Source organism: Limanda limanda, chromosome 6 (assembly GCF_963576545.1).
Source record: "Limanda limanda chromosome 6, fLimLim1.1, whole genome shotgun sequence".
NCBI lineage: Eukaryota > Metazoa > Chordata > Actinopteri > Pleuronectiformes > Pleuronectidae > Limanda > Limanda limanda.
Genome location: NC_083641.1, coordinates 7,780,438 through 7,793,654, shown reverse-complemented (window position 1 = coordinate 7,793,654; position 13,217 = coordinate 7,780,438). Strand labels below are relative to the sequence as shown.

Below are 13,217 nucleotides of genomic sequence, written 5' to 3'. Positions count from 1 at the left end.
CACGCTACCCCTGAGCCCTTGATCCCTGGGCTAATTCCATGAAACGTCCAAATCTAAATCCACTCATGGAGCAACAGCACACACAGTTGGAAAACCAGAGCGCGAGACAAATAGATTTGAAAGACAGAAAGGAACTAATGCTGAGTTGTTTAAAATATCATCTTGACCATTTTGTGAGCAGTTGCACTCTTGTACTGTCAATGTAGTCTTCATAAACAGTTAGGCCGTGTGCCATTAGTGTGTCCTTTGTGTGTCCTTTGTGTGTTTCCTTGCAGATGCACCAGCAACCCAGTGTGCCAACTCATCAGAGGGGACTGTCAAGCCTGGCTGACGTCACCCATCCAGCCTCTGTAATCGAAAGAGACAGTAATCCTGCTCCTCTCTAAAGCCCGGCAGCGGGGTGGGTTGGGGTGGGACAGGGAGGGATATTGAGACGGAGACATGAGGAAGGAAGTTGGACGCTGGAGAGACGGGAGTGCATGTAGGCTGTGGACGAGCAGGCAGACTCAGCACTGATCTGGACAAGTGAGACAGGTGTGGTCCTGACTGTCCACAGGATAACAGGCACATCTCAACCATCCTAATCCCCTGCTGAAGTTTGAGGGAATCCCTGTGGATTGAGGAACCCTCCATCCAGGCTTCGCCCTGGAGGCCAGAAGCCTCACTGAGGGCTCTCCAGAGGAGGAATGCTGGGGGAGCTGCTCATCTCCTTCTGCACCTCCACTGGAGTTGCCTGCATTCTCTGTGGAGGAGCCGGGTTTCACCAGTGTGGAGCTGTGCCAAGATGGAGAAGACCTCTTCCTGATTGCACCTGATGGGTAAGAGGCCGCTGAAGTGTTTGTGTATTTGAAATACATATATCAATCATGCTAATATGCTTTTGCTGGTTGAAGTCTTCTACTATAGTGCACTATTCACCTTATGTACACCCAGTGTATATTTGATTACTTGGATGGATCGGAAAATGTTTTATGTGAGTGTGTCCGTGTGTGCTAGTTTTTGTTGCCTTTTGTGGACTTTTCCAGCACAGACCAGTAGACCTCATGGGGACCACAGCGCAGACTAAACGATGCAAACATTTGTAAGGTCCTGATTAGGTTTGGGGTAAGTGAATTGTGGTTAGGTTAAGGTTAGGGTCATGGTTAAGGTTAGGGGATAAAGGCCGGCGCATGCTTCTGCGTTATCAGGGGCCCGCAGGCACGCAGCTGTAACGCAGGACTCGTTGTCATTCATGGTTCTCCAACCGTTGCGCGTGTTGCCATGCAATTCCCCGCCAGAACACTAGGCGCAGTAATGTTTTTTGTCGAAGTCGGCTCTTCTTCGTGTGTTGCACGAAGAAGAGCGATTTATTTACATCGCCACGGCGGCTCCGCAGAGCCTTTTTCTGGCGGAAAAATTCGCCGGTTAGTGACGGGTTATACTAGTGGACATAGTGTCGGATCTCTTCTGCCAAATGCTCTTCTATCTGGTCCATATTCGTTCTTCTAAATCTTCCGTGGTTTCCGGGCATGAACCGGAAATGCGACTCCGGAAATGATGTAGTCAGCAGACCAATCACAGCGCTCGCGGCCGGGTGACGCTTGCGGGGCTTTGCCGTCTAGTTAGAAAAATTGGCCGACGCCGTGAGGGGCCCGGAAGGGCTCCTGCGTCTCCGTTCCCGTGAAAACGCAGAAGCATGCGCCGGCCTTAAGGTTTTGCTTATGCTGTTCACACAGTCACACTTGTCTTTCCTATGGGACAAAAAAGTCCCCAAGACGTCCATCACTACATTTTAATTTGAAGACATGTTTTAGAGTTAGGCTAAGGTTAAATCAAAATTGGGTTAATGTGAGGTTTGGGCTAGGATTAGGGTAAAACAAGTAGAAACTCTGGTTAGGGTCAGAGTAAATATCCAGGAAATTGATGTAAGTCAATGTTATTTCCTCTTGAGCCATTGAGACAACGCTGTGTTTGTGTGTGTGTGTGTGTGTGTGTGTGTGTGTGTGTAGTCTCATCAAGACAAGATCAGGCGTGGTCAAACGGCCGGTGCAGATTGAGGGTAGAATGAGACATTGTAAATCCCCTGTTGAGCAATTCACGCAAAGAAAACAAGGTACACAGAATAAACCAGGAAATGATAAGATATCAGTTTCAATCAGAGGTCTTTTACAAAAGCCAGCGCTCTGTGGTCAAGCATTGAAATGCATTGTGTAGTTTCTGTATGTCATCTTATCTTAGCATCAATGTTAAACAATGTTAGACAACTGAAAAAAAATAAATGATAATAACCTACATGCACATCCTGCATGTAGGTGAAAGTCAGCAAGATGTATAAGTTCAAGGCTGTGATGCAGAAACAGCTGACCCATGAGACTACCCCTGTGTGTGTGTGTGTGTGTGTGTGTGTGTGTGTGTGTGTGTGTGTGTATGTGTGTGTGTGTGTGTGTGTGTGAAAGGATGTGGACAGCCGAAGTTTTGCATAGGTATGTGTGTAATGGTTGGAGGAAGAAAGGGTGAGAGAAATGACAGTAAAAACATCAAGAGGTGACAAAGTGAATGTCCGTGTTTGATTGTTTGTTTGAAGGTTTTCTGACTTATCAATCAAATACAACAGTAATGTTACTGATGTGTAGAACCGCTGTGATAAAACAGGAAAACCTCATGGCCTAATGTGACCTGAGAATTTCTTCAGCGATGTTTTATTAGTACTTTCATGATGCAAGGGACGTTTAAACGCAACATGTCTTCTTGTTTTCTGGATAGTATATTATTATCACAGCTCTCTTCCTGCCACAGTTCCTCTTCTGGATGACACTATCTTAGGCCTCGGTTTAACAATATACTTTTAGGAGGTTTGAGGTCATTGCAGAAATGTGAAATCTTCTTTTGTCTTCTGAATCATCTTCAGTGATGATTTGTACCAGATAAGGCTTGTGGACAATCTAGGATCTTTTTGAACGAGGGGCCAAAAAGGCGCCGCAATTTTGCACAGAGTGCAATTTTGTTCAAGCTTCTTCAAGAAAGCTTGTAGAATAAAATGTCTTTAAAATGTTTATCATTTATTGTTAGTTTTATGTTAGAAATTGACTAGTTTATTTTAAATTGACTTCTTACAGGACAGGGACACTTCAGGTCACAATCAGATTTGAGGTGGGGCCAGTGCCCTACCCTGCTAATGGAACCTTTCATTGAGCTCTAAGCGTTACTTCAATATTTTATGATTTAAAAACCATCTTTAAAATAGCTATTTTTTATTTCCAAGAAGGATTTGTTTCCCTACGTGCTGAACACGCTGCACAAACAAACAAAGACTGATTGTTGATAGAGCTGAAGTGTGCAGGCGTTTGGAGTGAGTGTATATGAGCGGGATTACATGGAGGTTAAGCTCCTTCATCATAATGGCTGCTGAAAGTTTCCATCCCAGGTGGCACACAAACAGCTTAGCATGCCACAGTTGTCGGCTGTGTAATATCAGAAATTGCACTGTCGGGCGGTGCACAGTCACAAAGTGGGTCAAAAAATGACAGCATCCTCCCAAAGCTGATCCTATTTAGCTGAGGACAGAGCGTCCTCGTTTTTTTTTTTTTTGTACGGCTGTGCAAACATTTGTCGCATTAAATGACCATAAGAGTGTTGAATTAAAGAGAGTGGGACTGAAATTTGTAGAGATGGAAAGAAGAGGAGGGGGATCCACTGATGACATAAGATGGATTTTTTCACAGTCTCAGTTTTTTCGTAATTAGAAATGATGATATTAATGATATGGCTAAAATCTATTTCCCTCTTTGTGTTTTATTTATGGTAGGATGTAGCCTAAACTTGGAAAAACATTGTTAAAATGTAACACATAAACCCACCAAAATGGCTAAAAACCCTAACACCTAACCCTAATTTTGTATGATTCTCTCAAGAGTAAAAAAGTAAAAAACTCCTTTCATAATATTTGAGTAGCTGTAAGATTTGAATGCACTTTAAATGCAAAGTCATATCCTTGCTTTGAAGTTAACACTCAGTGTTAATGTCACTTATGTTCAGTATATCCAGGGCACCGTGCTATTATTACTATCAGATACATCTACTGTGGATGTTTACTTCTATAGTCACCTTCTGGTGATTGCAGCTTTCCGCCAGGAGAAGATCTTTCTCAAAATTGTAGGACACATCATCAGTAGTGGACCCCAGGATCATATGGGATATTTGCACCCTCACCTGCGCCCTGCCGAAATTGATCAAGACCAAGGGTGTTACCCATAGTCAATCATGTTTTGCAGAATAGCGGGAAGTTGCATTTTAGATTTGTCTTCTAGAGATTGTCATCAGCATCATTTCTTTGTATCTTTAAAAATATATCATTCTATCTATCATTGAGTGCATTAGTGGGGGGATTGATGTGCAAGCGCTTCTCACTTTTTAAACACAATTTAAATATTCAAGGAAGATTTTAGCTTTTTCACACAGTTTGACTATTAAGCAATGCTTGTGGTGAATGGTCATCAGTTCTTGAGCAACAAGAAGAGTCTGTTCCATTGACGTACTTCTCCAACTTTTGATCAAAAATGTAATGCACAATGCACATGACAGACATAGATCAGAGTGCAGGTCCCATTTAAAAATAACATAAGACACATTCAGACACATGACCATGTTATATAAACAAAGGAGAGCAGCTTTACAAAGTAAGGGTTTCAAAACAGTTTGATGTATTTAGTTTGACTGATGTTGCTGTTGGGAAATACAACTTCTTCAAAAGAACGTGCCCCATGCAGCGTCTAAAAACATGAAGACAAGAGATTAGATCTGTCCTGAAACTAAGTGTGTAAGATTGAACAGATTGTGTCATTACAAAACCTTGTGCATGTATGTGAAACAAGTGAGGATCACCTGATGGACACTGCAGGTTGTGATTTCAACATACACACTGTCAGAGGTCACAGGATCGGGGCTGAGCTAAGAGAAAACCCAGGTGACTTGGGTTTGTGAAGGTAACGTCTTCCTGGCTAACTGTTTCCAGAGCAGCACATTTATTCAGCCGTGCATCAAAGAACATAATCCATTCTGGTATTTGAGTGTTCTAATCTGCAGTATGAATGTGTTTTGGAGTGAGCGACACATTGATTCACAGCAGCTTTGGCCAATGAGATGCAGGACAGAAAATATCTGACCAATCAAAAGACAAGGGCTTTGGATGCTGTGATCCTATAATTCAGCTATGACATGGGGGCATGAAGGGGACCCTTGACCGCAAATCTGGGTGAGAACAGACAGCAGGTTGAGACTTCTTCATCCAATATAGAGTCACAGAGAACCCAGAGATTTCTGACATTTGTTTTAAAACATAATTCATGTGACTGCAAATGTAATTTTGTGTAGTGAATGATTGTTTTTACGAGCAAAAAGGCCTGATCGTCTTGAGCCATATGATTCTAGAGTGACGATGCTAAATGAAGACCCACCCAAAACCAATACATATAGGTGTCTAAACGGATTGTTTTTGCAGAGATTCTACATGAATACCCAGGGTTTTCTAGGGTGTTCTAATAATGGGTTCACTTTAATGGGATATTGAGGAGATTTCTACAATCTTATCTGTATTTTATCCCCAACATTTACCTCAACTGTCTTAACCACAAATAACATATTAATAACAGTAATGATGATACTAATAATGATTATAATATCGTTATGCATAATAATAATAGTGACAGTGTCGAAAGGAAGCAAACAAAGGGACTTAAGGACAGACTTCAGTGTAAAGGGAAGAGGATGCTATAAGATGTTAATATGTTCCATTCCATCCTGAGACTGGAAATTGTTCTTTTCTGTTTTAAGTTTTGTCATCTCGTCCCAATATCTCACGTTTTTTGTTTCAGAGGGACGGAGGACATGACTGGTCAAGATCCAAACGATGAAGACATGCAGAGGAAGGACCAGAGATTGCCATTTCAGGTAGGGTCATCATCATCATCAATACTGTCACAAGACTCTAATTACTAATTATTTTATTCAATAATCCTTGATCCAGTTGAATTCATTCAGCAGAATTCAACACCAGGTTAATATCAGAACAGGTTTGTAACAAACTGTTCGATAGAACAGAGAGAGAGAGAGAGAGAGAGAGAGAGAGAGAGAGAGAGAGAGAGAGAGAGAGAGAGAGAGAGAGAGAGAGAGAGAGAGAGAGAGAGAGAGAGAGAGTAATCTGGGTTAGTCAATATGAGAGTTGTAAAAACTTGTAAGTACAATTGAGTTCACAACAAGATAGATGCAGTATTTTCCTCTTCCCTGGACTTCTTTCTGCTCAGGTCTCATTCACTTCTCCCCAGGGGTTAATTTGTGCCGGATCATGCCGGAACAGGATCCGGCACCTCTTGGTTTTGGCCTGCCCGTGTTCCGGGACTTATTTGAGCTGATCCGGTACCTCTCGAATTGAAAAAAATATTAATACAGAGCTGACAACTCTCACGCTTTCGGCGTGTGACACACATCCAATTTGTCACGCCAAAAAAAAAAGTGATTTCTTACAAGTGGCCAATACGTCGATCGCGAATGCTGTGTGGGCCGGCGCCGCCACGCCCCCCCCCTGACAAGAGGTCCGCCGCTGACGAGGTTCGCTACATCGTCCAGGGCAGGGGGGGCGGCGGCGGCTAAAGACACACCGCCGCTGATGTGACGTTTTGTAATAAATCTCTCATTTGATTTTTGTGTTTGCAACTTGTGCAACAAGTTAATTGAGGAGCTGAAGGTGCTTTACGCACAGTACTGGCCCGAGGACGCAGGTGCGCTGTATGGAGAGACTGAGGTTGAGTCGCTGTGCCAGCGCTTTAACATTACCAACCCGCCCGCAGTCATACGGGCCTACAGAAAACACAGAGACTCGGATGGAAAAGACATCCCCGATGAACTGATGGAGCTACTTGTTGCTGTCAACAGCATTCCTATTGCGAGTGCTGAATGTGAGCGCGGATTTTCGCAAATGAACTTAATTTACACTCCCAACCGTACCTCTCTGCTCACATCCACCATATCATCTTTACTCTTCCTAAATCTTGTTGGACCCCCCCTGGCTAAATTCAATCCAGTCCCGTACGTGAGGTCGTGGGTGGCCAAAGGACACAGAACTGCCACAGACACACGCAGTAAAACCTCCGGGAGGAGGAGGAGAATCCGGACATGGTCGTGATGTGGGGTGTTTTGGACTAAATATGATGAGCATACTGTCTATTAATATGCCGAGCCAATCTTTAAATAATAATAACGGAAGATTTATGTGATTTATTGTAAGCTTTGAACTTTTATTTTTTATGTTGTACAAGTTAGATCTATGTTGAGAAATGAATTGCTGACTGTAAGTCCCACCTGTGTTGATGTGGGCATTTGCCTGTGCTGTATAGCCTAAAATAATTGTAAATTATTGTCATAAAATTTATACCATGGATATTAATTGAAATTAAGGCTTGTAAGTCCCACAGCATTGTCAGTGGGCATTTGCATGTTTTTTTCAGCACCGTTTTCTGTATGCGTTCCGGGACCTGTGCCCGTCTCGTCACCCCTGCGCTGTTATATGTACTTTGCGATCCGGCACCTTGTGATTTACAAATTAAGCACTGCTTCTCCCCCTTTATTCGTTCAGATCTTCCCTGACCTTGTGGAGGTGGTCCTGCCCCCAGTAACCACCCTGATCAGCCCTGACCTGGGCCACGGGAAGGAGCGTCTGCCCTCCATTGTGGTTGAGCCCACAGATTTGAGCGAGGTGGAGAGTGGAGAGCTGCGCTGGCCTCCAGAGAGCATTGACATGGACCAAGATGAGGAGGACCTGTTCCTGGAGCAGTGCATCCCCCCGGCTAACATCGCAGACTGGGGAGAGGAGGAGGAAGAGGAGGAAGAGGAGACGTCGGTTATACTGAACCCACAGCACGGCTTGACACTCATTGGTGAGCAGAACACTTTACTCTACACTGTACAGCCACTCTCCCAGTGCTTCTACAACCCCTTTAGCTCCCGTCTAAATACCATGTCTACTTTTTCAACTCACTATCGGTATACTGTGCCAACTAAACTTTGAACTTTGAATGTTTGCATTGTTTTCGCCACCAGTAGAATCATGTACAACTACATCAAATTTTGCTGAAATTTACATCCTCGGTTCCTAACAGTTAACTTCAGGTGCAAAACCTGACAAAGTTCACATCACTGTGGATGGAAATATGCAGCATTTTGAAAAATAAAACTATTCTGGAAATAAACAGATTTTTCAAATTTTTAGCAGAAAGGTCGTTCATTATTATGTTTGTAGCCTTGTAACCATGAGTACTGAGGTGCTTATTCTTTCATTAAAGTGTGCATTCATATAGAGACACTATAGATTAGTAGAGTAGATCTAAAAAGAGACGCTTATCCTACTTCTGCTTTATATGTAATTGCTGAAACATCTGGCTGTCATGTCAGCAAACCACCTACCCAGGTGTTTTGGTTTTGGTCGTCTGTGGATTGGCATCTGCTTTCTTTAGCTTTGTCCAGGAAAATGGATAAATAAAGAGGTCGAGGAAGAAGATTTCACAAAAAGAGCAAGATAAGGTGTCAGTTTGGAAATTATTGTTCATGTGGTGAATCCCAGTCTGTCCCTGATGGAAGCATGGCTTTGTGGATTCAGCCAAACTTGCCTACATCCATAAGTAACTTAAATAATGTATATTTAAAGAATCCATTGAATTGCATATCCCGATCAAGGGCCTTATGTGGACGTATGAGCTCCACTGTCACTCCAAAGAAACTAGGATTTATATTTTTGAAATGTCTGTTCAGTGAGCACCAGGAGTCATTTTGTGTAGACAATTTGAAATTGAAGTTTTTTGTAGTGCCCAAATTTTTTTAATTTTTGATCAAAAGTGGCTACGTACGTAAATGGAACAGACTCTTCTTGTTGCTCAAGAACTGATGACCATTCACCACAAGCATTGCTTAATAGTCAAACTGTGTGAAAAAGCTAAAATCTACCTTGAATATTTAAATTGTGTTTAAGAAGTGAGAAGCGCTTGCACATCAATCCCACCAGTAATACATTCAATGATAGATTTTTATTAATTAATTCAGCTTTGATCCATTATGTTCTGGATCTCTGAGAGGAACTGTTGAAAATACAAGTTGTACATGAACAGTTGTATTGTGTAATCAAAGCCAAAAAAAGTTAAAAAACACAATTTTAAAACAGCGATGCTTCTTTTCTTCACAGACCTGCAGTCAGATGCATTTCGAGATGACACCCCCACACTTCCACCGAGCAGCGCTCCGACCCTCAACTGACTTAACCACAAAAACACCTGCTCCTCTGATGACCCCCAGAAGATAAGTCCTTATCACAGATGTCAAGGAAACATTGCAACCAGGTTTTTCCAGAGACAGAAGATGCGAGGGCTGCAATCAGTGTAAAGCAAGCACAGCACAGATGTGATTTAGAGGTCAGACATTGAGACATAGCTTCACTACAACTGTGACGTTACAATGCTTTTAATTATATCAGCATGTACACAAACATAACTAAACAATGACATATTCTCACGCACATGAGAGTCAGTTTGCGGAAGTTGGTGGTAGTTGAGAAATATGTGTTTTTAAAAAGTCTTTGCTGACATGCACACACTCAGGAGTTTCATTTCCCTTTCATTATCAACACTTTGTCTGTGTCTGTTATACAGATAACAGCCATGTACTTAATTAAACATCTTCCTCATCAATCATCTATTGACCCCGCTGGTTACTTCTGGGGAAATTTTCCAGCTCATACCCTCACAGTGTACAGTATTTATTAAAGTGCAGTAAAATGTGCCGGCTGTTCTCTGCATCGACTCGCTGTTTTAGCTTTTCTTGAATTTGTCGAGCGTTGTAAGATTTCACTGATCACATTCTATCATGACATCATTGCATCTATCTCTCATGGAGGCAGCCATGCGTTATGACCTAATGTCATCGTTACAGACAAAATTTTCCAAAAGGTTTAATTTTCCTTTATTCAACCAAATAAAAAAGAGGGCAGCTGTAGTCGCTTTTCATTACAACAGTTGTAGATGCCACAGAGATTTGTAGAAGTGTGTACTTACGTTTGTGTGTAGGCTGATCAGTGATATAACTTGTATATTTGGAAAAGTTGTTGCGTTACTGTAAAATTGTTATTATGAATACATGAAAGAAGGTACATGAAAGTAGAACAAATTAGTTTTGTATGGTTTATATCACTTTTTTAAAATCAATGAAATGTTCTAATATAATATAAATTATGATCCAATCTAATACTGGATTCACCTACATCATTACAACTTTACAACTTTACGGTTTGTTTGAATTGGCAGCAAAAAATAAGTTTTTGCAACAACTTTTTCGAGATAAAGTTATGATCAGCTCTATTGATCCCTTGCAGGAAAGGGTGTATGGTGTTGAAAGTATAGAAGTATATAGATGCATAAATGATAAAAGGTACTAATTGCTAAAAGGTGCAGTGAGACCAAACTAAGTCTTGAAAGAAGGGAGCAGAGAAATAATTTTACATTTAATGAAAAGAGAGGAGAAGTGAACAAAAAACAGACACTGAGAACAAGATAAAGTAAATATTCACTTATTGTATGTGTTTTGGGAGAAGGTGTGATCAATAAAAATACATTAAAACGCTTTTCATATTGCAAATATGGGTTTATTGTGTGGTACAACGTGACCTTACAGCATCAGGATGTTTTACTTACAACTGCAGTATTCACTGTACAAGCACAATGCATTTGATTCTGAGACATTGCAAAAAATACCATTCATATATTTTGTAAAAATATGTAAAATGTGTTTAAAGTAGTAAAAATGTTTGTAATTTCAGCAATAGTGTGTTTTTATTTGAACTTTTATTAAATTTTACATTTATGACAAATAACCTTTTAGTTCAGATTAAACTTTCTTTCCCACCAAAGACTCCAGGTCTAAACTGATATATGAGAATCTGTATAGAAATCTTGTGATAGAGTTTTGGGTGTTTGCATCACAGATGGGCGGGTATAAAACCTACTTAAACGCACAACAGCTGCATAACTTCCTGCCTGCAGCATTAGTGCAACATCAACAGGCTGCTGAATCTGTAAGTTCAACTATGACAAAAATTTAATTTTACATTTTGTTACTATAATAAGATCTTTATTTATTCAAGCTTATTTGATTTAAAGAAATATCGCATTCAATTATTTATTAATAATTATTAAGGTTATCGTTGTATTTTATTTTTTACAATTAATATTTGTCTCACATCTGATTATTTCATAATTAATTTAAATATGAAATCAAAGCATGGCAATCATTTTGACAACTTCTCCATTTAGAGCTTTAACAAACCATGGATTGCATTGAATTATACATACATATCACAGACAACTGTTAGTTATTGAATATTAAAGGTTGTATTTTTCTCACCTCAGAGGCACAATATTAAAGCAATTGTATCTTTTTGACAGCTTCTCCATCCATAGCTCCAACTGACCATGGATTATTCTCTTAATGATACTGACGATTACTATCCCGGTATTTTCGAAATTTTGCCCCCAAAGATTCAACCACTCCAGATAGTGGCTCTGGTCCTCTATGGCCTTGTGGTCCTGCTAGGTGTCCCTGGAAATGCCCTGGTGGTTTGGGTGACGGGGTTCTGCATGTCTCGCTCCGTCACCTCCCTCTGGTTCCTCAACCTCGCCCTGGCTGACCTCCTGTGCTGCCTCTCCCTCCCTCTGCTCATGGTCCCTTTAGCCCACGATGACCACTGGCACTTTGGCCCGCTGGCCTGCACGCTGGTCAAAGGCCTGTTTTACCTGGTGATGTACTGCAGTATTCTGCAGCTGGTGTTGATCAGCGTGGATCGCTGGATGATGGTCAGCAAACCCATCTGGTGCCAGAACAACAGACGACCAAAGCAGGCCGTCTGTGGATGCATTGCTGTCTGGTTCCTGGCCCTGGTCGGCAGCATCCCTCAGTTTGTCTACACCAAGGAGATCGAAGCAGGTGAAGACAAGCGAGAGTGTGTGACAGTCAACCCTGTGCTCAACGCCTGGATCTTCACCTTCCTCCGCTTCTTCATGGGATTCTTCCTCCCTTTCCTGGTCATTGTAATCTGTCACTTGAAGGTGTACAGGAGAACACAGAGCGGCCTGACCAGAGGTCGGACCCGCTCCAAGCGAACACTGCGTATCATCTTTGCTGTGGTGCTGAGCTTCTTCCTGTGCTGGCTCCCTCTGCACATTGTGGACTTCCTCATGGTAATAACACCTCGAAGTTCTTCTCACTACCCTGGAATCTACATGGCACAAGTTTTATCTCTCTGGCTGGCTTACTTCAACAGTTGCCTCAACCCTCTGCTGTATGTGTGCCTTGGCAGAAGCTTCAAAGATAGTATGAACCGCTCGCTGCGCAACATGCTCCACTTCATCAGCGAGGATCCCACTATCAGGGCCAGTACTACGGACACCACCAGGAGCACGTGCAATGGAAAGGAAATGATGAAAATCTAATGGTGTGTTGACATGGATATATACTGAGGTTTGGTCTCAGAAGTGCATTCATTCAACTTGACATTTCAGGTTTAAACAACTTGAATATTTACATTAAGGTAATTGTAAAAGATTTGTTGATTTTGCTGTATGATGCTTTATGCAGTACAATGGTGAAATAAACTCTGACTCTGAATGTGTTAACTCCCAAAGCAGGAAATATTGATCAATCTGCAAAAAAACCACTTCTGTTTTCTGCAACACATCATTGTGTGTTCGTCTGTTTTTGTGCGTTATGATTCAGTGTGCAGTCAGAAATTAGATACTTAAATGGAAATAATATTATCATCTATTATAAACAATTCATAACTAGTTCTTATAATGCACATGTAGATTTGAATACAGGTTTGTGCTTCAGTAGCGTCACCACGGCGATGACAGATCGTCACATTCACATGTTGCAGTTATTTCACAGACCACTAGAGAGAGCCATACTCTCTTAATGCGCCACGTTTTGGACATTAGGTTCATATAACATCACTTTCCTTCGTGTTCTCTCCTCTTTCATCATGTATGATCTTTCAGAATGATATTATTTTAGAATAAACAAAACAACAAAATAACCAAAATGAAGAGAAAAATTACTTTTATTTAAAAACTACATTCATTCCAAACAAGGCCACATGATGGTATATACAAAATCATACATATTTTCAAAAGTGAGTTCATCTGTGCCCC

The 13,217-nt window shown here is 41.3% G+C and overlaps 2 protein-coding genes across 2 annotated transcripts; both read left to right on the top strand.

Annotated features, from left to right (window-relative positions):
- The first annotated feature begins 441 nt into the window (after positions 1 to 441).
- Positions 442 to 9,276, top strand: lbhl (LBH regulator of WNT signaling pathway, like). The gene is made up of 5 exons (XM_061073457.1): positions 442 to 481; positions 638 to 818; positions 5,850 to 5,925; positions 7,607 to 7,907; positions 9,206 to 9,276. The coding sequence occupies exons 1-5, from the start codon at positions 442 to 444 to the stop codon at positions 9,274 to 9,276; spliced, it is 669 nt and encodes a 222-aa protein (XP_060929440.1).
- Positions 9,277 to 11,048: 1,772 nt separating this feature from the next.
- On the top strand, positions 11,049 to 12,744 carry c5ar1 (complement C5a receptor 1). Its single transcript, XM_061073473.1, has 2 exons — positions 11,049 to 11,086; positions 11,457 to 12,744. Exon 2 carries the CDS (start codon positions 11,484 to 11,486, stop codon positions 12,498 to 12,500), a length of 1,017 nt encoding a protein of 338 aa, XP_060929456.1. The 5' UTR covers positions 11,049 to 11,086; positions 11,457 to 11,483; the 3' UTR covers positions 12,501 to 12,744.
- The last annotated feature ends 473 nt before the right edge of the window (positions 12,745 to 13,217 follow it).